Genomic DNA, 27,113 nt, shown 5'->3' on the forward strand with positions numbered 1-27,113 from the left:
CTTCTTGTTGCATTGATCCTTTTACCATTATGTAATGCCCTTCTTTGTCTCTTTTGATCTTTGTTGGTTTAAAGTCTATTTTATCAGAGACTAGGATTGCAACTCCTGCCTTTTTTTGCTTTCCATTTGCTTGGTAGATCTTCCTCCATCCCTTTATTTTGAGCCTATCTGTATCCTTGCATGTGAGATGTGTTTCCTGGATACAGCATACTGATAGGTTTTGATTTTTTATCCAATTTGCCAGTCTGTGTCTTTTGATTGGGGCATTTAGCCCATTTACATTTAAGGTTAATATTGTTATGTGTAAATTTGATCCTGGCATTTTGATACTAGCTGGTTGTGTTGCCCATTAGTTGATGCAGTTTCTTCATTGTGTCAATGCTCTTTACCACATTTGGTATGTTTTTGGATTGGCTGGTACTGATTGTTCCTTTCTATGTTTGCAACTCTATGTTTCTATGTTTGCAACTCCCAGGTGATTTTCTTATGTGTGTTTTCAAGGATCAAATAATAATTTTTACTTGGTTCCTATTTTTTATGCCTCTTTTTTAGTCTCTTTTCTAAATGAAATACTCTTCGCATTATAGGAAAATAAGGATAGACACTAGTGAGAAGGGCCTAAAATTCTTTCACAGGGTTACAGGAATGAAGGAATAAAGAAATCTTTACTGCCACAAAATAAAGGAAACTCCAAACTCAGCCCCTCTGAGACCAAATTATAAAAAAAGTCATATGTGGAATTTGAGAATGTCATAGCACCATTAAGAGGAAAGGAGGAAAAGAGATTATGAGGTATTGCATTGATAATATACTGTGATGTAAAAGTATTAGAACGTTTTTATGTTAAAACATTTTTGTATCTCTGAATAGAAATTTCAGTCAGATCTCTCTCCTTGAACTCCCAGGAGGGAGCCAAACAACATTTTCTATTTCTTTTTGCTACTAGTTATTTTTATTTTGCCTTGTAGAAACTAATCAATTTGAAGAAACACAGTGAATAAGAGTCATTTTTTTTTTTTCTTTTTTGAGATGGAGTCTCACTCTTGTTACCCAGGCTGGAATGCAATGGTGCGATGTTGGCTCACCGCAACCTCCGCCTCCTGGGTTCAAGAAATTCTCCTGCCTCAGCCTCCCAAGTAGCTGGGACTACAGGCATGTGCCACCATGCCCAGCTAATTTTTGCATTTTTAGTAGAGACGGGGTTTCACCATGTTGACCAGGATGGTCTTGATCTCTTGACCTCATGACCCACCTGCCTCTGCCTCCCAAAGTGCTGGGACTATAGGCATGAGCCACTGCACCTGGCCAGTATGAGTCATTTTGTAAGCATTTTTATATATGTATAAACTTAAATTTTATAGTGTTTGATACACATATTCATGTTATATACATATATCTATATACATACAATCTTGTTAATGAAAATTGACACAGTAGGCTATAAGTGAACAAAACTATATAAAAGAATAAGAGACCATACTGCTTGATAGAACAAGTTTTCAATAATAGGATAGTGCTGCAACAGAGATAAGAAGAAAAAAAATATAACAACAAAGCTCTTATGGGAGCTTATTAACTGCCAAGCACAGAATTAAGCTCATTAAGTAGATTGTCTTATTTTTCCTCACAAAATCATGCTCATTTTACAAATGAGAATGCTAGAACTTTGAAAAGTTAAATTACCCAACTTTACATAGTTTATAACTGATTCTTGTTCTCAAAGGCAACTCTGTGTGACTGTGGAGCCCCAGCACAGGCTCCCATAAAAGGGCATTTTCATTTGCTATACTATTTAAGAATCCATAAAAATTAATTTTTCAAAAGCCTACAGTTAAAAGCAAGTTGCTCAAATATTACCTAAAATAGAATAATCAGTAAAGATGAAAGAAAAAAAAAACACCATGATTACAATGAAAGAGAAAAAAAAGCATCTCACAGGAATTTTCTACAGAGGTATACAAAGATACACTCTCTAAACAAGAAAACCATCATCTAGTGAATGTTTATTAGAAACTAGAATATTCACTTTTGAAAGTTTCACTAATTATATAGAGGGTTATACTTCCTATTAAGATAATTTATCACTATGGTCAAAGCTTCAGTGTAGAAAAACACCCCTGCTCATCAGTATCTGACACAGAAGTAAAACAGAGGATGCTGGTTGACAGAAAACTGCTTAGACCAACACACTTCTCTGATTTGTCAATGTCACTGATATAAAAATGAAAGCTAGTACTTTTTAAGACATCTGTACAGTTCTAGGGTAGCTGTTTCAGAAGGTCAAATGGCTCACAGCCAATGGGGAACTAGACAGATATATGAGGATTTGGCTGGTAAACCAGACTTTCACTGACAGGGCCCCCTTTGGGACTGTGGAAGAGGTTCCCTTAAAAGACAGAGTAGCTTAAAGAAATCACTGAGGATTTTTACTATCACAACAACAAAATGGTACTGAACTGCTATATTGATTTTAAATTTGACAAAAACAACAGAATCCCAGACAACACAGAACCATTTACCATGGAGTAAATCACTTAGATTCTGGATCAGCCCCGTTATTCTTCATGTCATCACAAGTGCTTTCAAAGATGTTGTCACCAGAATAAGGGCACAAAGTGGGGAGAAGAAGGTCTTCTCCCTAAAGGGTATGGTTATTGGCTTCACTTCTAGCCTAATCATTTGGTAACACTCACCCACAGTTGCTATTTTGGATACTTTAAAAAATTCCCAGGCAGTTATCCACTTAATATAACATAAATATATGTTAAAGTCTTTTCTGCTCTCTCTCAAGGTCATGTCTTTGCCCATGGAGCTTAGAGTACTGGCACCTCGCTCAGTCACTGCAACAGTGGCTTATATCCTTCTTGACAGGTGGTACCTCTGTGTTCCTAGCAGCATCATACCACAGAAGTCTCCTCCCTCACACTAACCGGACTGGATCAATAACACCGAGCTAAAAATGTTAACCTTGGGAGTCTTCTTATTCTAAAGATTTTAATAATAAAAAAACTTTATTAATAATAAAAACCTTTTATTAATAATGAAAAAACCTTTATACTAAAACTCAGACCCAAGTAAAATCAGAGAGAAAAAAATAACACAAGGCTGTGCAGATCATGCACTACTCATATAGCCCATTGACTATTTAAATAACTCAAAGGATACCTTTTTAAATATATTTTTAAGTGTACAGTTCAGTGGCATTAAATATACTCACACTGTTGTTCAACCATCACCAGCATCCAGCCCTGGAACTCTTTTCCTCCTGGAACTGAAACTCAAATCTTCTGAATAATTTGTGAAGTTGGCAACATACCATGCTGACCCTTAGTTTGTGACGAAGGCGGCCCATGAGTATTAGAAAGATCTGTCAGTAGAGGTGTCACTTGACGTGACATTCCTGGCTAGTTCAGAGCCATCTCAAACTTCTAAGGCTTGAGGTGCTCCTTTGCTCAACTCTAAAGCTACATGAAGAAATGATTCCAATTCAGTTGCCACCACATCCCAGCAGGACTTTTTGTTCTTGTTCTTTTTATAGATATACAGATTTTATATCTGTATATCTATATTGTGTGTATATATACATATACATATATTATATTTTGCTTATCAGGTGGATCATGTATGTGTGTGTGTATATATATACTAGAATTAACCGAGCATGCCTCATAAGGACAAATACATCACAAAGTCTCTCATTCCTTTGCTATTATAGAAATGAAGTTAGGGAACAAGGTGAAAAAGAGCCCTTTCATCGCTAGAGACTGTTTCTTTACCTTCTTGGAAATCACAACCCTCAGAGGAATTGCGTAAGGATTAAATGTGGGTGTGTTGGAAACCCAGAGCACACAGCCTGATATACAGAGAGCTCTTCATAAATGGCAGATGGTGTTAGCTTGAAGTTTAGAAAGAATGATTGCTTTTTGCTCGCTAGTCAGGAAAAGCCCTTTTGCTTCAAGGGACTAAGGAATGTTCTCTAATCTTCCTGAGTATTCCGTGTGTGCACTTGCCTCTGCTAATGTTTAGTCTGCCTCACAAGGACAATTTGCCTGACTTTGTTTTGGATGAGGGAAATCTGTACATGAAGATGTAGAGATACAGAATCTGGAAACAAGCCATGATTTCAGTAACCCAGTGGCTATGACAGCCAGTGGCAGAATGAAGGCCGACTCTGACTAGATGTCCACTGATCACCTCTGGGCCCAGAGGGGCAGCTGTCTGGGCTGACACCCCATCTGCTGTGAGGCAGCAGGGCTGACATGTCCTCCAGACCTGCTCTTCCTCTGAATCACTGTGTTGATGCCCACCACCACTGGCTCAGGGTTTGGTAGCTACCCAGCCACACCCTCAGCCTCTCTTTTCCCTGCTATTGATTGATTGTGTGTCTGGCATGTAACACACACACTCAGACTGAGAATGTTTCTCAGAGAATGTCTCTGTGCTAACTGCAGTATCTGCCATCCTTTCCTGCTCTCTCACAGCAGGTGCCAAGTTGGTCCTGACAGCTGCTGCCTCCGGGCTCAGTTGTGATTGGTGGATCTCCAACTTCTGACCTTCCTTCTGCCTCCTCCATTAGTTACACTCACATTTGCTCCAGTCAGGTCAGGAAAATAAAGAAAACCATTAGGGACAAATACAGACAGGTCATGGGAGATCTACTAACACACTTAGTCCACTGCTCCAAAAATGACCCATGACCACTGGTGGACATTTTTTAGATTTCCCGGTTAGAATGGTCCTACATGTTGGATCTCAAATTCTCAACATTGATAATGACTTGTGAAACAATATTCAATTATAGCAAATGTATGCTCTTTGCCAGAATGTTTTAAAAAGCTAAGTCCAATAGTATTATTCAGAGAACATTTTCTTTCTTTGCCTAAAATCTTCCTAGTGAGAAAAGACAGGAAAAAAAAAACAAAACTCCACAAAATTCCATTCATAGTCACAGGAAATCATCAGTTCCATAAGGAAACACAAAACCAGGGAAGACACAGGCTGGAGGACGGTGGGGTGGGGAGGGCAGCAGGAGCTGTGTGTGTGAGTGTCTGAGTGTGTGTGTTTCTGGGCACATTAGGGGTTAGGTTATCTAGAAGAATTCTATCAGGAAGAGATAATTTACCCAAGAAATGAATTGAGGAAGCTATCTATGCTATCTAAGTTATCTAGGGGGAATTTTTAGAGATACTGAACAGCTAGTAAAAAGGATGGCTCTTGCTTGACATTTTTAAAGAGCAGCTAGAAGGACAATATAGCACAAAATATCATGAAGCCACAGATAAGCAGAGAACGTGGTTCAAGTTGCTTCTTTCTTTTTATCTTAAATAAGGTCAGTTCTTTCTTGAAAATGACTGCATTCATACGGTGCATAAAATATGTTGCAATTCACAGCTAGAATAAAATAAAATAAAATAAAATTCCATAAATTTAAACTGGAAGCCAGTTGCAAAGGCAGAAGCAGGATGGGATGTGAAGCTATGGCAATGGTCCAGGGGAGAGATGGTGGGCAACTGGGCTGTCATGGTAATGACAGAGGTGAAGAAAAGTTGTCAGACTCCACATATACTCTGAAGCTATAACTGACACGATCTGTCTAAAGACTGAGTTGACAGGATACACCTATGGATTGATTCCAGAGTGTGAAGGAATGGAAGTCATTGATAACTCCACACATGTTGGCTCAAGCCAACAGCTGGTAGGTGCTGTGATGTTTACTGAGAGGTGGAAGCCCAGGGGAGATAGGTTTGGTGATGCGAAGGATGTAGAGATAATAAATCTGGTTTTGGATGTGTCTATTTGACATCCTAAAGAAAATGGAGTCTGGTGCTCAGAGGGGAACCTGAAACCTGTGTCAGGGATAGATAATAACCTGAATATATCTAATCCCAACAAAGAGAACATTTCACAATGAATTAAAAGTTCTATATTTGTTGAAGGTTTAATTCTTTATTCTTTCAGAAATAAGTGAGAAATAGACACGAGGGAAAATGGCTTTTCAGTGATTGTTAATCTGGGACTGTGGTTAGTGGGATGTCATGGTATAATCTCTCAGCATGATTCCAGGACATTTTTCTAGCATGGTAAGGCTGGATTTCCAAACATCATTTCTCTCCTTTTTGATTCTGACCATTTGTTCTTATTAGGCCAGGTGGTTTTTTTTAGGCAATTCCTATTACTACTATAGAGAAAAAAATTGTGTGTGGTTCTCCCAGAAAATTATCTTTTATCTTCCCTCCTCTCTTCTGTTGTTTATTCTTTTGACCTTGTTTGAGTAATGGCACCTTTTAAAATGATATAGCAGATAAGGATATTTACTATTCACCAAGTGAGTCTGTGTCCTAAAATACATTTTCTTAACTGAAAGTACAATACATAATGAAGCTTGTTCTGTTACTCAGAAAAGATTCATGTATTCCCGTTTTAAGTAACAGGGATTCTCTCTTTTGAACAGAGCTTTCATTACTCTGAAGATTCCATAAATCTGGCAGTTATTTCTAGTTTTATTGGGTATCTCTCAATACAAACTCAGTCCAGTCCTTGAAGCAGTCAATGTGAAGCATATAATTAGTAAGAATGTGGATTAAGATATTAATCTATTCAGATAATCAAACATCAATGATTTATATGACAGGTGCCAAATTGCTTATCTAAAGCCATGGTACCAGATTTGTTTTAGATTCAGATTCATGTCATATATTAGAAAGCTCATATTGTGTATACACCAAATATTAGTGACAAGGTTAGTAATCACATATGTTACTATTTTTGCAATAAAACATATGAATATTCACATTCACAGTAACTAAAAAAATGCAAATAGCCCCAAGTCAGTACATTCAGATTTTGCTGCTAAATAAATTTGAGTCTGCTTGGGGTTCACCATTTTAATGACTTTGCTTTCGAAATTAAAAATTACAGGTAAGCAACTGTGGATCTTTAATAATAGAAAACATTAGCATAGATAATGGGTAAACTCAGACCAAGGAAACAGTACAAAAAGCCATAAAAAGATAGAAGGGAATCATCCAAGAAATAAATAAGGCTGGAAAATGAATTTTTAATGTGTCCTTAACATAAATGTAGAAGCAGCAGGATCCCCAGGAGAGAGCTGGAAATGCCTTTTGTTCTCCTGGTAGAGGAAGGTTAATATGAGGAACCTGAGGCAAGGGATTCAGCTGTGGTCAGGAAAAGATAATAATAATAAAGATAATAATGTGCCGAGAAAGACAATCATAAGCTCATAAGAACATGTCATTTTCATTAATCCAGAGTGTTAATATTTTAGGTATCAAAAATAAATCTTCTTAAGTTAACCTACTTTCACATCATCCATCCATATCTAAAGTTAATGCCTTGGTAAAGGGCAGAAACTCCAACAAGAGATGTAATTTATTGTTAAAAAACTAATAAGACTGGAGGACAGCCAACATCAGCTCATCATTTCAAGAAAATGATACAAATGAGACAATCAATTAGTGAACTTCATTTCTGCAAAGGTAGCTTTGATAGGAAAAACCCTAGACAGTAGGGACATGCCTAATAAAGGATATGATAATTAGGACTCAGCTCACATTTTCCAAGAGCAATATTACTAACTTCTACCATAATTATTTGCTTATTTATTAAAAGAATGAATGAATTAATAAACAAATAGAGAAAATGTCCCTGAGATGCTAATGTAGCAATTCAAGAAACTCAAATCAGGATGGTTACCAGTGGCAGGAAAGGGCTGTGTGAGGCTGGGGAGAAGGTGGGGATAGTCATTGGGTACAAAGAAATAGAAAGAATGAATAAGACCTAGTATTTGATAGCACAACAAAGTGACTATAGTCAACAATAATTTAATTGTACATTTTTAAATAACTAAACATGTATAATTGGAATTGTCTGTAACACAAAGGATAAATACTTGAGGGGATGTGATCCCATTTTATATGATGTGATTATTATGCATTGCATGCATGTATCAAAAATCTCATGAATCTCATAAATGTATACACTGACTATGTACCCACAAAAATCAAAATAAATTTTTTTTAAAAAAGAAAGAAACTCAAAAATCTACATAGGTATTTTATAATCCAAACTCGACAGCCTCTCTCTTTGCAATTTTACAACTTTCAGCAAATTCCCCATGTTCTCTCCATCTCAGTTGGAACAGCCATTTCATACCTTACCTCTCACTGTTTTCTTGGTATCTCATCCATTATCCCTGCTTTTGTTTGCATTACTTCTGCTTTCTGAAATATCCTCCTGAATTATTTTCCAGCAACCAACATAGTAACACTTTCTCCAAGGCCTCTCGTTCTAAAGTCTCTTTGGGTCTGTGTCTCATGATTGAACACTCACAAGAACCATCTCTGGTTAGTTTTGTGGGTTCTCTCTTCAGTAGTGTTAACGTTTTTTCCACCATACAAATTCTGTATAGTTAGTCATAGAGTAGGAAATGAAGCTATTAAAGGTTTACAATTTGCCAGTCACAGTGATTGAGGATGAAGAAGATGGAAAGATAAAGCCCTATCTCCAAAAACCTTTTAGCTCAAAATGGTGGATGGCAGAGTCCCGAACCCTCATAGCACTACGTATCATTGCTTTAATCCAAAACTTAGTCCTAGAGATGTGCAGAGCTGGAAAGGATCATTTTTATAGTGTGGCTGTTTTCAAAAAAGGCATCCTGGGAGAGGATGAATTTCAATCATTAATTCGGGAAACATTTCCTGATGTCCTAGTCCTGTTAGTCTCATTAGGCTATAGAGGCTGAGTCAGTTTTCCAGAGCTGCTGTAACAAAGTGCCACAAACTAGGTAGCTAAAGTGATGGAGGCCACATGTCCAAGATCAAGGCGCCCGCAGGCCATGCTGCCTCTGGAGGCTCTAGGGAGGGATCTGTTCCATGCCCATCTCCTGGCTGCTGGTGCCTGCGGTGTTCCATGACCTGACCATGCATCATTCCAATCCTCCCTCCTCACAGGGCCACCTCCCTGTGTGTCCTCACACCGTGTTCCCTGTGTGTACATCTGTCGTGGTGTCCAAAGGTCCTTTTTTATGAGGACACCAGTCATACTAGATTAGGGTCAACCCTCCTGGCTACATTTTAACTTGATTACCCCTGTAAAAACCTTGTATCCAATTAAGGTCACATTCTGAGGTGTTGAGAGTTAGGATTTTAGTCCATCCGTAATAGAGATGCAGAGATGAAAGGCACAGTGACTTTGAAAGGAAGCTCTCACTGTGAGGGAACCAGGAAAAGTAAACCATTTGTTCCAGTGAAGCTCAACACATTTCTACATGTGGAGGGATTGTGAGAGTTGACATCTATTATTTTAAGTGTTCTGGATTAGCAAGAACCTTAACCTTTACGCTCTTTCCCCACACGCTAGTAAACTTTCAGAGTAAGCAAAAGTGGCAGATGGCATTGCCTTGGCTATGGTTTCCCTCTGAACTCCTTAACTGGATAACACAAATGTTGATGGTACCTCCATCATTGACGTATTTTTTCAGGAGGAAGAAAGAGCCAAATTACAAATACAATGCAGACTTTATATGAGTTTTCTCTTTTAGCATCTCTTTTATAAGGAAACTGCCCATAATATTTTAAACATTATTAATCAATGCAGAGCAAGATTTTAAACAGATATGGGTTACTTCCAAACACTATATAATAAATATATTTTTAATAAATTAAATACATTTACAATATTCACAAAAGTTAAACAAAAAGTAATTACCTCCCCAAAAAGGCACTGACATATAATCAGAAACAGAAATAATGTCACTGTTATAGGGATATTTACAGATTCCAGAGAATCTCACAGAGGTCTATAGTCTATGAAAAACGAAATCTGGCTACTTAATAAAGGACACACGATTCTTCAAGTTCAAAGTCTGTGTTCCTGTACTTGCCATACATACAGAAACTGCTCATTTATTACATTTTGAAATTTCAGTGTCTTTCAAAAATATCAGATCAAATCAGACAAAATAAACAAATGAATTCAATCTACAACTGTAAAATAAAGTAGATGCAATGTTCAATTATTAAGCAAACCAAGAAAAAATAAATTATATACGATTTGCATGATTTTTAAACTTCTACACTAATGCTATAATATCAAGACTGTCTTTCAATGTTTTCAATGAAATGCGTACCTTACTTTTACTTAGAATATTTTTTTCAAAGTAATTCTTAAAATTCTGTTTTTCTAATAGGTTTGCAGCAATAGGTAGCAATTATTATTATTAGAAAACATACCCAGATGCTTTCTTCTCGGCGATACTGCTTCCAGTTCCTCCCACCATCACTGAACATCAGGAGGTAGCTGGTCACCCAGTCAGAGCTCCCATATCCTCCTTGAGTGGCCACAGCAGTGACCTCCATTCTCTCACCAAGGTCAATTTGCAGCCATTGGTATTTATTTGACACAAGTGGGGTCCAGCCACCAGCTCCTTTTTTGAAACAGAAAAAGTAGGAAAATGGTAGAGGAGGAAGTTATTTAACACAGCTGTTACTAGATTAGAAAACTACACAATTATGAATACGTATTTAGAAAATCATAGATTTACAATAGAATGAACACTAAACTGTGTTCACATTTAGCTAGATAACCCCCGACAGTCTAGAATGCAGGTGTCCTACTGGGTGGAGGAAATGTTTGTTTAATGCAGGTAGCCAATATGGCATTCCTGTCAATTTTTGGAACGAGTGTATTTCATAGCCTTTGAGTAAGATTTGCCCTTTGCAAAACATAAGAGACTAGGTTCCAAAGTACAGTATTAAGAACTAATAAAACAAAGATGGTTAATATATTGTCTTTACACTCAAAGAGCTTACAGTCTCATAGGAGAAATGGATATTTAAAAGAACAATTCAGATATGGAGTGCTTTGTGAGGCAATCCCACTTACATGTGGACATCCAAAAAGTTGAATTCACAGAAGTATAGGGGAGAATGATGGTTACAAGGAACCACAGTGTAGAGGACATACTGGTAAAAAACACACACACACACAAAGTAGAGAGTAGCAAATGGTCAAAGTGAGTCAAAAGCAGGTTCTGGTGCACTCTGCTCTCTCTGGCAGTACTGCAGGGAAACCAGGGCAAGGCTTACACAGCAGAAGGAGACTGTCAGGTATTGAAGAAGATGGACGCAGAGCAGAAAATTTGCTCTTTTTGCTCTGACTAATGCTACATCTGAAACAAAAACATAGGAATGCCTGCTGATGTTTTATTGATGTTTGTCATTTTTCTAGTCTAATAGAATTAGGGGATACTCCAGAACCTTAACTTCTTTAATAATCAGTGTTTAGAAAAACAGAGTACTTGATAAACAATTCCCAAGCTGAGGAGTCAGCGCGCTTTTATTTCTCCCTGGTGCTGCCACTTACCTGAAGGCTCCAATAGAAAGTTTAAAGTTCTAGACAGTTGGTTATTATTCACTGACTTATACTGTATATTTTATTATTATGAGTTGTGTTTATAATTATGTCCTCATTTGTACGTCTGTGAATTTATTCAACTTTTTAAAATTCCACATGTAAGTACTTTAGTACTTTAGTATATTTCTTAAAAAGTTTGATATTATTAGAATATACCTAGGAGTAAAAATGAGTAAGTGAGGACATTAACATTATACTTTAAGTTATTATGGGGAAGTGCAGAGAAATATTTATATTTTAAAAGCAACATTCACATTTAAATAATAAATATAAATATTAGGCACCTATTTGAATTGATGACCAAACACTTAACTACTGTTTCTTTATGATTCCCAAGTTTACAGATTCTTAGAACTCAGATTCTAAGATATTTTTTGCAGTGAATCTTTGTTCAAAAATATTTTTCCCGGAGTGCAACAAAACTATCCGAGAGAGAATATGGCCGAATAGGAACAGCTCTGGAGTGCAGTTCCCAGCAAGAACAGTGCAGAGGGTGAGTGATCACTGCATTTCCAAACAAGTTTTTACTGCCCACAGACCAGGAGATTCCCAGGCGGAAAAGCGCCATGAGTTTCCAGCACAGCTGTTTAAGCACGCGCCCTGGGTCTCCACACAAAAACTCACACAAATCTGAGCGACCATTTCAACTGTTGCCTGGAACACCTGGGATACAGAGCCATACGTTGAATTGAAAAAAAAAAATGGGGGGATTGAAACAAGGAGCCAGGTGATTTGGCTCAGCAGGTCCCACCTCAACAAAGACAAGCAATCTGAAATGCTCTGGATTAAGAGTTTCACGGCAAGTGCAGCTGGACCTGGAACGGTCCAGCTCAGTGTTGGGGGGAAGGGCGTCAGCCATTACCGAGGCAGTCCGCCATTACCAAGGCAGTCTGCAATGGCAGTTCTAACCGCACCTCTGTAAACAAAGCTGCAAGGAAGTTCACACAGCAGCTGGGCAGAGCCCACAGCAGCTCAGCAACACCTCTGCTGGCAGACTATGACTAGACTACCTCCTTGCTGGGTAGGGCATATCTGAAAAAATGCTGCAGCACATCAGGAACTTATAAATAAAGCCCCACATTCCCAGGAGACAGCACCTGGGAAAAAAGGCAGTTATGAGTTCCACTGCAGCAGACTTAAACGTACCTGCCCAGGAGCTCTGTACAGAACAATGGAGCTCCCAGCTCAGCACTTGACCTCCTATAAGGGACAGACTGTCTCCTCAGGCATCTCCCTGAACCCATATAACCAAAGAAACACCTCATAAAGGAGAGCACAGGCTGACATCTGGCGGGTATTCTACTGGGACAAAGATAACAGAAGAAGAAACTGGCAGTGACTCTTACTGTTCTGCAGCTGCTGCAGGTGATCCCCAGGCAAGCAGGGTCTGGAGTGGACCTCCAGCAGTCCTACAGCAGAGGGGCCTGACTGTTAGAAGGAAAACTAAGAAATAGAAATAACTTCATCAGCAACAAAAAGGACGTCCACTCAGAGACCCCATCTGAAAGTCACGAACCACAAAGACCACAAGTAGATAAATCCACAAAGATGGGAAGAAACCAGAGCAAAAAGGATGAAAATACCCAAAACCAGAACACCGCTCTTCCTCCAAGGGATCAAACTCCTCACCAGCAAAGGAACAAGGTTGGACAGAGAATGAGTCTGATGAGCAAAAAAAAAAAAAGCAGGACTTGCAATCCTAGTCTCTGATAAAGAGACTTTAAACCAACAAAGATCAAAAGAGACAAAGAAGGGCATTACATAATGGTAAAAGGATCAATGCAACAAGAAGAGCTAATGATCCTAAATATATACGCACCCAATACAGGAACACCCAGATACATAAAGCAAGCTCTTACCAACCTACAAAGAGACTTAGACTCCCACACAATAATAATGAGAGACTTTAATACTTCACTGTCAATATTAGAGCAACGAGACAGAAAATTAACAAGTATATCCAGGACTTGAACTCAGATCTGGACCAAGCAAACCTAATAGACATCTATAGAACCCTCCACCCCAAATCCACAGAATATACATTCTTCTCAGCACCTCATCGGACCTACTCTAAAACTGACCACATAATTGGAAGTAAATCAATCCTCAACAAATGCAAAAGAACAGAAATCATAACAAACAGTCTCTCAGACCACAGTGCAATCAAATTAGAACTCATAATTCAGAAACTAACTTAGAACTGCACAACTTCATGGAAACTGAACAACTGGTTCTTGAATGTTGAGTGGATAAACAATGAAATGAAGGCAGAAATAAACACGTTCTTCGAAACCAATGAGAACAAATACACAACATACCAGAATCTCTGGGACACATTTAAAGCAGTATCTAGAGGAAAATATATAGCAATAACTGCCCACATGAGAAGCAAGGAGAGATCAAAAATTGACACCCTATCATCAAAATTGAAAGAGCTAGAGGGAGCAAGATCAAAAAAATTCAAAACCTAGCAGAAGACAAGAAATAGCTAAGATCAGAGCAGAATTGAAGGAGATAGAGACACAAAAAACCCTTCAAAAAATCAATAAATCCAGGAGCTGGTGTTTTGAAAAGACCAACAAAATAGACTCCAAGCCAGAATAATAAAAAAGAAAAGGGAGAATAATCAAATAGAAGCAATAAAAACACTAAAGGGGATATCACCATCAGTTCCACAGAAATACAAACTACCATCAGAGATTACTACAAACAACTCTATGCACAAAAACTAGTAAACCTGGAAGAAATGGATAAATTCCTGGACACTTGCACCCTCCCAAGCCTAAACCAGGAAGAAGTTGAAACCCTGAATAGACCAATTAAAAAGGGCTGAAGTTGAGGTAGCAATTAATAGCGCACCAACCAAAAAATGCCCAGGTCCAGATGGGTTCACAGCTGAATTCTACCAGATGTACAAAGAGGAGCTGGTATCACTCCTTCTGAAACTATTCCAAACAATCCAAAAAGAGGGAATTCTTCCCAAGTCATTTTATGAGACCGACATCATCTTGATACCAAAACCCCCCAAGACTCAACAAAAAAAGAAAACTTCAGGCCAATATCCATGATGAACACAGATGCAAAAATCTTTGATAAAATACTGGCAAACCAACTACAACACATCAAAAAGCTTATCCACCATGATCAAGTTAGGCTTCATCCCGGGGATGCAAGGCTGGTTCAACATATGCAAGCTTATAAATGTAATCCACCACATAAACAGAACCAAAGACAAAAATCACATGATTTCCTCAATAGATGAAATAGAAGGCCTTTGATAAAATTCAACTGCCCTTATGCTAAAAACTCTCAATAAACTATGTATCAATGGAATGTATCTCAAAACAATAAAAGCTATTAATGACAAACCCACAGCCAATATCATACTGAATGGGCAAAAACTGGAAGCATTCCCTTTGAAATCTGTCACTAGATATGGATGCCCTCTCTCACCACTTCTATTCAATATAGTATTGGAAGTTCTAGCCAGAGCAATCAGGCAAGAAAAAGAAATAAAGGGTATTCAATTAGGAAAGGAGGAAGTCAAATTGTCTCTATTTGAAGACGACATGATTGTATATTTAGAAGACCCCATCATCTCAGCCCAAAATCTCCTGAAACTGATAAGCAACTTCAGCAAAGTCTCAGGATACAAAATCAATGTGCAGAAATCACAAACCTTTGTACACACCAATAGCATACTAACAGAGAGCCAAATCAAGAACAAACTGCCATGCACAATTGCTACAAAGAGAATAAATTACCTAGGAATACAACTAACAAAGGATGTAAAGGACCTCTTCAAGAAGAACTATGAACCCCTGCTCAACAAAGTAAGAGAGGACATAAATAGATGGAAAAGTATTCCGTGCTCACGGTTAGGAAGAATCAATACTGTAAAAATGGCCATACTGCCCAAAGTAATAGATTCAATGCTATCCTCATCAAGCTACCTATGACCCTTTTCAAAGAACTGGAAAAAAACACCTTAAACTTCATATGGAACCAAAAGAGAGCCTACATAGCCAAGAGAATCCAAAGGAAAAAGAACAAAGCTGGAGGCATCATGCTACCTGACTTCAAACTTTACTACAAGGCTACAGTAATCAAAACAGCATGGTACTGGTACCAAAACAGAGATATACACCAATGGAACAGAACAGAGGCCTCGGAGGCATGCCACACATCTACAGCCATCTGATTTTTGACAAACCTGACAAAAACACGCAATGGGGAAAGGATTCCCTGTTTAATAAATGATGGTGGGATAACTGGCTAGCCATGTGCAGAAAACAGAAACTGGATCCCCTTCCTGACACCCTACACTAAAATTAACTCCAGATAGATTAAAAACTTAAACATAAGATCTAACACCATAAAAACCCTAGAATAAAACCTAGACAAAACCATTCAGGACATAGGCATAGGCAAGGACTTCATGACTAAAACACCAAAAGCATTGGCAACAAAAGCCAATAATAGACAAACGGGATCTAATTAAATGCCAGAGCTTCCATACAGCAAAAGAAACAATCATTAGAGTGAACTGGCAATCAACAGAATAGGGAAACATTTTTTAAAATCTACCCATCTGACAAAGGGCTAATATCCAGAATCTACAAAAAACTAAAACAGATTTACAAAACAAACAAACCAACCAACCCATTCAAAAGCGGGCAAAGAACATGAACAGACGCTTTTCAAAAGACATATATGAGGCCAATAAACATATGAAAAACTGCTCATCATCGCTGGTCATTAGAGAAATGCAAATCAAAACCACATTGAGATACCCCACCTCACGCCAGTTAGAATGGCAATCATTAAGAAATCTGGAGACAACAGATGCTGGAGAGGATGTGGAGAAATGGCAACACTTTTACACTTTTGGTGGGAGTGTAAACTAGTTCAGCATTGTGGAAGACAGTGTGGCGATTCCTCAAGGACCCAGAAATAGAAATTCCATTTGACCCAGTAGTCCCATTTCTGGATACATATCCAAAGGATTATAAATCATTCTATTATAAAGACACATGCACATGTATGTTCATTGTGGCACTATTTACAATAGCAAAGACTTGAAACCAACCCAAATGCCCATCCATGATAGGCTAGACAAGGAAAATGTGGCACATATACACCATGGAATGCTATGCAGCCATAAAAAATGATGATTTCATTTCCTTTGTAGGGACATGGATGAATCTGGAAACCATCATTCTGAGCAAACCGACACAAGAACAGAAAATCAAACACCGCACGTTCTCACTCATAGATGGGTGTTGAACAGTGAGAACACATGGACACAGGGAGGGGAGCAACACACACTGAAGTCTGTTGGGGGGGACTTGGGGAGGGACAGTGGGGGGTAGGGAGATTTGGGAGACATAACATGGGGAGAAATGCCAGATATAGGTGATGGGGGGATGGAGGCAGCAAACCACATTGCCATGTATGTACCTATGCAACAATCCTGCATGATCTGCACATGTACCCCAGAACCTAAAGTACAATAAAAAAGTATATATGTATACATATATATATATATAAATTATCCCAGAGAAAAGCACTTCTTAAGTTTGTATTATATATATATATATATATATATATACACACACACACACACACATATATAGGTATGTACACACACACACACGCACACACACACACACACATATAGATATAATTTTTTATTTGTTTTGCTTTTTATTGTTCCATGTTGTGACTTGAAGAGTCAGGAATTTGATCTAGTAGACAGGATGAAAAATTATTGGAAACAAATACTGTGTATCTGGTTGACACTAAAATGTTCCACATCTTTCTTAAGCCAGACAGCTAGGAGGTAAACACAGCTCTTGTTCAAAGTTGAATGTTGTGCTATTGTAGACCAGGGGCATCTTCCACTCACGCAACATGGTTTCCTAGATCAGGCAAGATTTATTCCTGGATGATCTATGGCAATATTTACATGAGCCCCTGCCAGAGACAGTGCATGGACTTCTGCAGTACTCAGTGGAAACTGCTTCTACAGTTTCTTCCCTCTGTTCATTCTTTCTTCCAACTTTACTTTTCAGGATGTAACAGAATTCCATCTACCCACTTCCATAATTACTCAATTTAACAATGAATATGTATTGAGCATTTGAGAACTCTGGGTCAGGCACAGAGTTCCCTTTACATGGATTTTGCATTTAATTTCTAAAGTACCTTTAAAAGACAAGGCCTCATTACCATCCTCCATATGGATGGTGAGCAGCTCACCTACATTTACACATCTCAAGCTTTAGATCCAGAACCTGTGCAATTAAATTTGTATCACATAATTTTGATGATAATCATGGGATATGGTGATTCTCAAATAAATGTACAAAAGCTATGAAGAAGTTTGGGAGTGAGCAGGTCTGGCTACCTAAGGAAGCAGCCCCCATGCGGCAGGGCATCCTTCCCTGCTCCTGGTCAGGCAAGGCCTGGGCTGTGGAAGGGTGAGTGCACAGTGCCAATGGGGTTTTACCTCCTGGCACCTTCCTGTTGACTCTACCAGATCTACTGTTCTCTCCTAAGCCTATGTAAAATTTAATTGGTGGGAGATCCTTCTGGGGTTGGCCTAACTAGTAATCAATAGTACTAGGTACAACACTACTGAAACTGTGTCTCTTTTTCTGTTTTATTATTATTATTTTGTTGTTTTAAAAGAGTTGGGAGAAGGTGAAAGAGATGCTACCAGCCAAACCATCATCTTAGGCTGGATGTTGTATTTTATGCACATAGTTAAACTTCTGAGGAACTATTCAATATTTTTGTTTCTTCCCCTAATCCTGGTTGGTCAGCATGAATGGCATCCTCTTTAGCTTGTATTTCATAACCTTTCTTTGGTATCTTCATTCCCTCTCATTCCAGGTTTAGAAAAGTAATTACTATGAGAACACATGCAGAGACGCACAAGGAGGAAAAATGAGTCGACACAGTTCTGCTGTGCCCCCCTCGGATTGCACGTTCTCATTAGAGGAAGCAGGAGCCACTGGCCATCCCTCTTCTCAGCATCCCTCACAGTTTGTTAGTTTGTTGGTGTTAATAGTTGCACTTCTGCTAACAGATGACACACTTCAGTAACTTGATTTTAACTTTGATGAAGAAGTAGTATTCAAATGCAAATAAGCCATATTTTCAGCCATTACTGATAAAGTAATGAAATTCTGGTGTTAGCAAATAATTTCATCAGGGTATTGTAGCCTCAGGGAATCTGCAATCCCAGCTGGGTTTTAAGGGTGAGCTGCTGTGCACACAATTTAATTAAACGCTGAGTGGAAACACAACGTGACTGAGCTATGCACTACTAGATAGCACTTGTCTGCGTGCCTTTGTTAAAGGCAGCTTTAATGGTTGGTATTGAAGGCCACTATGGGTAATGGAAAGAGAGAGGAAGTTGGCTGACTCCACCCCCAACTAGCGTGTGGTAATTGTCAAGTTACTCAGCCTCTCTTAGACAAAAATGTTATCCTTTGTGTAAAAAAAAAAAAAAACCATGAAATGGGACAGTGGGGTGAATAAGAGTCATATAAACCATCTCATAAGACTGTAAGAAAGACAATGAAATAATTGGTACTAAAGCACTTTGTAACTAAACTATTATTCAAATGTGATGTTATATTTAATTTTTGTTTTCCTTAAATTTAAACAAATGAAAGTCTTTTATTTGTTAAGTCAGGGTTATACATGTATTGACTTCTATTCAACCTGGAAGCATCTTTTCTATGTTCACCAAAACTTTGTACACAGAACAGAGGAAGCAGTTATGTCATATCCTCTAGCTCAGCCTCCCCACCACCATAAACATTTCTTCTCCACTTCAACCTCCTCCTTCCCCTGCCTCTGACAAGACACTGCACCTGAGTTAAAATACCAGAATTCTACCCCGCAGAGCCTGTGAATTACAAAACCTCATCCCCTCCATTCATAATATACATTCTAGCACAGGCGTTTCAGTACTGGAATGAGATTAAAATATGTTGAGCAACTGAAACTTTATCTTACACTTTATATGGCTTGAGGAACAGCAGATGTTATTTTTTTAAGGGTAATTGGTTTTTACAAAGGCTGATATTGGTACCACAGTGAAGATGCTGATCTGCACACAGTGTTTTGTCCCTAAATGTTCAAGCAACATAGAATTTATCTTATCTACTGTTGTATACAGTTAAAAGTTTTCAACTTCTGAGGAAATTATTAAAGTCTGCCACTTATTTTATAATGGAAAACACGGGAAAAGGGAGAAGTGAAAAACTGTGAAGCATATATTGTACGCAGAGAATTCTACCAGACACTTTCATGCGCATTATCATTTTTTATTTCTAAAAGCATCCAGTGGGTTGTCCTTATCATATCTGCCTTACAGATGAGAAAATAAAATCACTAATTAAGACACATGGAAAGGTATTATTTTTAAAAATCAGCTTATGTTTCATTTTTATCCCTGGCCATGAATATATTCACACGATTTGTCAATCACTTAGTACTTGCTGGTTATAAATAATCTGGCATGATTATGTCTCTATATAGTTATATCTGTTTGTTACAATTCTTCATTTACTTCAGGACAAAGTTACATTTGACTCTCTGGGGCAAGGGGCTGTGTGAACAAAATGTAGAAACCCCTCAGCTGGAGCCTTAATTGCTTCTGACTAACAACAAAAATTAAAATTCCCATAACTATAGTATTTGGTCATAAGTGGCAGCACTGTCACAGAGTACATATTGACTTGGTTTATGGGGGAAATGATACACAGGTAAATCATCATCATCATCATCAATAATTACCATTACAATTATCATCATATCACCATAATCTTACACCTTCCTTAACATTTGATGAGTACCAGGGCTGAAAGATATTCAAGGGCACAAAATATAAGTAAACAAAGTAATGTGCAAAGCCAGCCACTATTAGGGGCTTCTATATATAAAGCAAATAAATATATAGTTTAATCAACCTTGTCTTCATGAGACATTTCCCATTAAGATAACAAACTGTCTCAAATGCGATTTTATCCAGATATATGTTTGTTTCTTTCCTCATCTAATTGCATTTTAATATACAGCAGAGTCATTAAAAATTTCATGTATTACCTAGGGTGAGCAGGAAGTAGGAAGTGAGACGTGAGATAGGTAGGGACTGTCACAGCTCCTATACTCCAGTGTGATTATATGTATTTATAGGGAAGAGGAGTGAAGTTGGCTTTAAATAAACTCCCTTCTTCCACTTCTGAAATTTATAGGCTTTAAACGGCCATGCTTTTTGTCAGTACATCTGCCTTTTTGCTGAGGAGAATTTAAACATTTACCTGAGATCTAATTTCATTTTGAAAAAAAAAGTTCTAACACAAATAAAGAATCAGGTACTACAGTCTTTTTCAACTATGCTATTTGAAAGTAAAAAATACAGAAACCCTCCCTCAAAATCTGTCTTTGTGTACTGGTCCTATTTCAGCAGTATTTCCTTCAACCTTAGCAGGTTGACAAAGAAAGACTATTCAGCCAACCAAAAATGTATTTATAAAAAAGAAATGCAATTATTGTTAAAATGTCAGAGTGTATATAATAATTTATAAAATTTATTCTCTTACAAAATGCATCTACATTCCCTAAGAGCTTTGAAAATGGACAAATAATAGAATAAATAAAAAACAAATAGTAGATGTTATGCTTTAATCATATAAACAATCATACTAAAGGTAAGCAGTGCAAACACTCCTATTGAATGGCAATGATGGTCAGATTAGATGAGAAAGTAAGATCCAAATATATGCGGCCTGCAAGAAACACACTTTAAATAATAAAAAAGGCTCAAATAGCCTAAGTGTAAACACATGGAAAAAAATAAATATTATGCTAACACTAGTCAAAAAAAAGCTGGATTGGTTATATTAGACAAAGTAGATTCCAGTGCAAAAAAATATTACAAAAAGTAAAGAAAATTATTTCATAATGACAAAGATGTTATTTCATCAGAGGACATAATCCTAAACATGCAAACACTTAATAATGGGACTTCAAAATACATGAGGTGAAACCTAGTAAAACTGAAAGAAATAGATAAATCCACCATTATGGTAGGAGATTCTAGTACCCTGTCTTAGTAACTGCACAAGAAGACAGAAAATAGGGATTCAGAAGTATTAATTATCACTCTCAACCTATATCATTCATTGATACTTATGGAATGCTTCACCTAACAGAAGAACATGCATTCTTTCAAGTTCACTTGGAACTTTTACCAAAATAGACCATTAAACAAGTTTTAACAAAGTTAACATAATTTAAATCATGTAACGTATATCTCTGTGATATACAATAGATTAAAATAGAAAAATCCACAACAGCAACTTCTCTGAAAAATCCAGAAATGTTAGGAAACTAATAACACATACTTCATAATCAATGAATTAAAGAAGAAATTAAAAGGGAAATTAGCAAGTACTTCAAACTCAATGAAAATGAAAATACAATTTATCAAAATCTATGGGATGGAACTTCAGGCTTCTGCCCCAGGAAGCAGAAAGCTATAAGCAGCCTCATTTCCACCCTTAAAACAAACTTCAAGTTTGTGATATTTTACAAATTCAATGGAGAGTTCAGCTTGCAGAACAACCACCTGGCCTAAAATCTAAAGAGATACGAATCTTGCAGGGAGAGATGTGAGCAGGAGTTCATCTTAGATAGATGAAACTAGAGGTCAGCAATTAAAGTTCAGCTGGAATAGTTAAAACAAAATGGTGAAACAGTGAGAATGGTGGAACAGTGAGAAATCCTTTATCACCCCAGAAGTTGGGGTAGTGTTCCCTCTTGCTCCACTGGCCATTGGCAGAAACTCACATGCACTCCACTGAGAACTCCAGTTTGCCCTCACAGAAAATGTCAGAAAGGGCCCTAATGGTTTAAATGACTCAGCCTATAACCTTTTCCCATATATCCACTACATCTTGAATTTTGGGTAGGTGTAGTTCTATTCATCTTGGTAACTAACTGCATAATTCAATAAAACCATCAGTGTGCATTTTTCATACATCCAATAAATTATTTGATAAAACATATAAACTCAAAATATCACTTGAGCAGGCAAAGAAGTCATTCTCTTCATTTGGTGAGTGGAAACAACCAGGCAAAAGTGATATACAAACCGGGCCTATGAGGAGAGGGTTGGAATGGCATCAGAGCACCCTGAGGCTGACTGCGCCCCTCTCATTGTATTCTATTTCCCACAAATAGTGAGTTTACTTTCTTCAGGTAGTGATTAAACACATGTATTTTTCCTTTTTATTAAAAGTCAGTTGATATCATGCAAGGAAACACAATGGTGAAATTCTGAGAAGTGACTATTTTAGTGAATACCAAATTATCCATCTGCATGTGATTGACTGCTCACTCAACCAAAATCTCCTAGCCCAGCCCCTAAAAAAAGAGTTGGTAATATTTACATTTTTCCCAAGGATATTTGTAGTTAAACTAATGATAATTTATGAATTGATGTGAAAGCCCTGTATAAAAAGAGACATGCATTTATTATTACATATAATATGATAGTATCAAAATATGATGCAAAAGTAATGTCCTCTAAACATTACAATAATGTTTAAGTTGCTAATGACAAAGAAATATTTTTAGAGGTAAGTGCACATCAAGGAAAATGTGGGGGATTAGAATTCTGCTAAAGTTTGTCCCACTGAATTCTTTGGAAAAATATGACAACCTAAAAACATCTAGTTGGCAAAAATTAATGTGAAAGAAAATAGGTAAATCTCCAACATGTCCTACAGAATTTCTGGAATGCCTCCCTTAACACTGACTTTAACAACTAAGGTAGGAGAGCCGGTTATAGGACCTACTGTTGTATTTTACCATTTTCATCATTGGCCATAGTCCTTTTGAATCAGCTTTGAAACACAAATTAAACTTCCAGTCAGAAATTAAATGTTATTTAAGAAAAAAATTACTTTGAAATATAGCTTCACATGACTTGGCAAAGAGTACAGAGAAGTGACGTGTACACTTTCCTTAGCTTCTACCAACGATTACATCTTATAAAATTACAGTACAATATCGAAACCAGAAAAGGATGTGTCTATCTAGTTGTATGACATGTGCAGGGTCCAAAACTCCCACCACAATCAAGAAAGAGAACTACTTCACTACCACAACAATCCTCTCCATCGCTAACATTTATACATAGCAACCATTAATTTGTTTTCTATGTCTATAATTTTCTCAAGTGCTCAGGTTCCTAGATGGTCTGTCTTCCCTACATTTTTTCATTCTTATGTTTGTTTTATATATAAAGTGCCTTTTAAAATATACTGATCAGAAAGAATAATATATAAGACATGTATTTCATCTTCCCAAAGCAGAAGTTGGTAATATGATGGTGAATACAGTGTCCCTTTATTCTTGAATGATTCCAGCTGCCTCTGGTAAACAGGAAGTTTCCTATTCAACCTCATCTTTCTTGCCAAAAGTTGCGCGACAGTTGAGCTATCACATATATCACTGGATTTTTTGGAAAAGGAAAAAAGTGAAAGGACAAAATTTTTAGAAGGAAGAATGCAATTTTAAGGAAGTAACATGAAAATCCTAGAAAGGAGTGGGATGGCATTCCGCCTTAAGAATAATTTATAACATTAAGGAACAACTAAGTACTTAAAGAAATCATGGCATATCAGTAGCTTCTTTAATTTTACTACTAAATAGCAAGCAGTTCAATGAATATGCCACATTCAGTAGCTGATGGACATTTGAGTTGTTTCTAGTTTTTGTCTACTGTATTAGTCCATTTTCATGCTGCTGATAAAGACATATCCGAGTCTGGATAATTCATAAAGAAAAAAAGGTTTAATGGACTCACAGTTTCACGTGGCTAAAGAAGCCTCACAATCATGGCAGAAGGTGAAAAACATATCTTAGATGGCAGCAAACAAGAGAGAATGATAATCAAGCAAAAGTGGTTTCCCCTTATAAAACGATCAGAACTTGCGAGACTGATTCTCTACCACAAGAACAGTATAGGGTCTGAAACTCCTGACCCCAGGTGATCCACCCACTTTACCCTCCCAAAGTGCTGGGATTACAGGTGTGAGCCACTGTACTCGGCTGCTATGAACATTTAAGTCTTACAGTGGGAATATATTTTTTGGAGTGGAATTGCTGGGTTATACGGTAAGTATATGCTCTCACTTTTTAAGAAACTGCCAAACTATTCTCCAAGGTGGTGGTACCATTTACATTCTTACCAACCAAGTATGACAGTTAAGACAATTCTGGTTTCTTCCAATCCATAAACATAGTGTGTCTCTCAATTTATTTGGGTCTTCTTTATTCTCTAATAGCTACGTTTTATAGTGTTCCACGAACAGGTCCTACACACCTTTTGTAAGATTTACATATAAGTATTTTATTTTTTAATGCTATTGTGAATGAAATTTTCTTAATTTGATAATCAGATGGTTACTAATACATAAAAATAGAATTGATTTTTGTATATTCATCTTGTATCTTGTTAACCTGCTAAAATTCACTTGTTAATTGGTGTTTTTTAGATTTCCAGATTTCTTAGAAGATCTCTATATAGGATCATGTTATTCACACATAATAATGTATGAAGAGACAGTCCACTTTAAGCAGCTTGCACTCCTACATGGTTTGTTTGGTGTGCTAAGACTACGAAGCCCTAAAAGCTCTTTTGTGGACCATTTTTTTCGTGGCTGTTTATGCAGCTGGCAACCTTGAGAGGTGAAGTTAACATTTTCTTCCACACAAAGACCTTTCTCACTTACTACTTGCTATAACTGCAGTAGATTCCCCAAGCTCATTATTTCTCAGCTGCAATACAAGTCTGCTATGAGTATAATATTCAGGTGTGCCCTATTGCATTGCCCCTGTGGGCTTCAGAGGCAAAGGAAACAGATACAAATATGCTGAAGCTCATGTTGTTTGTGGTGCCATGAATAACAGAGTACACAGGTGTTGTCAATCTTTAATTTTAGCCATCCTAGAGAACACATTATTTCTCTATGATATTAACTTACATTTCCCCAATGGTTAATGATTTTAACACCAAATGTTGACCAGGACAAGAAGCAACTGGAATTAACATGCATTGCCAGTGGGAGTACAACATATTCAAGGGCTTTTGAAAACGGTTTGAGTTCCTTAAGAGATTCACATACTGAAATTCTACTCCCAAAAGAAATGTAAAAGAATGTTTGTAGAAACGTATTCATAATAGATCCATACTGGAAACAAGCCATAAGTGTCCATTCTAAAGAGACTGGATAAACAAACAGCACAACTGAAATCTACTCAGCAATAGAAGGAAATGTGCTACAAACACATGCAAGAACATGGATGAAACTCAGAAGCCTTATGCTCCCTAAAGGAGCTGGGAACAAAAGTTTCTGCATGATTCTGGTACTGTGTGACTCCATTTATTTGAATCTCAAAAGCACAAGCCAACCTAAATAATATGAAAGAAATTAGAACAGTGATGGGTGGAAGGGGCCTAGATAATGGATAAAAAGTATTAACAAATGGCAAAGAGGTGATGAAATGATCTGTAACTGATCTGGGCTCTGGTAATACAGGCATATACATCTGTAAATATGAATCAGACCACACACTTTATATCTATGCATTTGATTGTATTTTAACTTATGCCTAAGTTACAAAAATTTGAAAATAATTTTTAAAGTGATCCGAAAGAATCAAACCAGCCAAATATTTCTTGTTCTCATGTCTAATCTATATTAATATCCTTAAGAATATTTTGTTTGGATGCCACTTTCCGTCATAGTACTAACAACCTATTTTAGACGAACTTTAATTAAATAAAATTACATATGCTGCTGAAGCATATTATTTGCAGAAGTAAATAAGATTAATTTCTTTAAAATCTATATATCTCTTCAACCAAAATGCATTTTGCTATAGATAGGTTGGTGCTATTTTGTTTGGCCTATAGTCAGCTGAATCATTCAACATTTGTAACATATTCACATTGTCACATGCTACAAATCTGAAAAAAAAAAGCATAAAAACAGAATGCCATCGGACTTACTAGTTCTAAGAACTATTACGAGGCACAGATAAAAAATTTAGCCAGCAATATCCTCAGGCAAAACATTTTCCACTGTATTCTACTTTTCAGGCCCTTTGTTGTACACGTACTTTGGCATACCTAACATCTAGGCACATTGGGAAGCTTGGTGTAGCTTCTGACCTACAAACCAAGGAGAGGAATATGCAAGAATTTTGATTTTATGAAAAATGGGGGCCAGGCATGGTGGCTCATACCTGTAATCCCAGCACTTCGAGAGGCCAACGTGGGCGGATCCCCTGAGGCCAGGAGTCGGAGACCAGCCTGGTGAAACCCCATCTCTACTAAAAGATGCAAAAATGAGCTGGGCGTGGTGGTGAGTGCTTGTAATCCCAGCCATTTGAGACAAGGGTAATCCCAGCTACTTGGGGAAAGGGAAGGGAATGAAGGGAAAGGGAAGGGAAGGAGAAAAGAAAAGAAAAATGTGGGGGAATTTAATTTAAATGTGAGTTAAATTAAATATTTTAAACATTTTCTACATTTACATTATTCTGTCAGAGATTGATAATCTTTATATTTTTAAATTATTGCATAAACTTTT

General features: G+C 37.3%; 1 protein-coding gene across 1 annotated transcript in view; it reads right to left on the reverse strand.

Moving 5' to 3' along the window:
- The window catches only part of LOC108317005 (contactin-associated protein-like 3), a 224,020-nt gene that overhangs the window by 155,694 nt on the left and 41,213 nt on the right, over positions 1-27,113 (reverse strand). The window contains 1 exon segment of the mRNA XM_037745235.1: positions 10,251-10,444. Within this exon segment, the coding sequence (XP_037601163.1) occupies positions 10,251-10,444 (194 nt within the window).

This window comes from Cebus imitator, unplaced genomic scaffold (genome assembly GCF_001604975.1).
Source record: "Cebus imitator isolate Cc_AM_T3 unplaced genomic scaffold, Cebus_imitator-1.0 Scaffold196, whole genome shotgun sequence".
NCBI classification, from domain to species: domain Eukaryota; kingdom Metazoa; phylum Chordata; class Mammalia; order Primates; family Cebidae; genus Cebus; species Cebus imitator.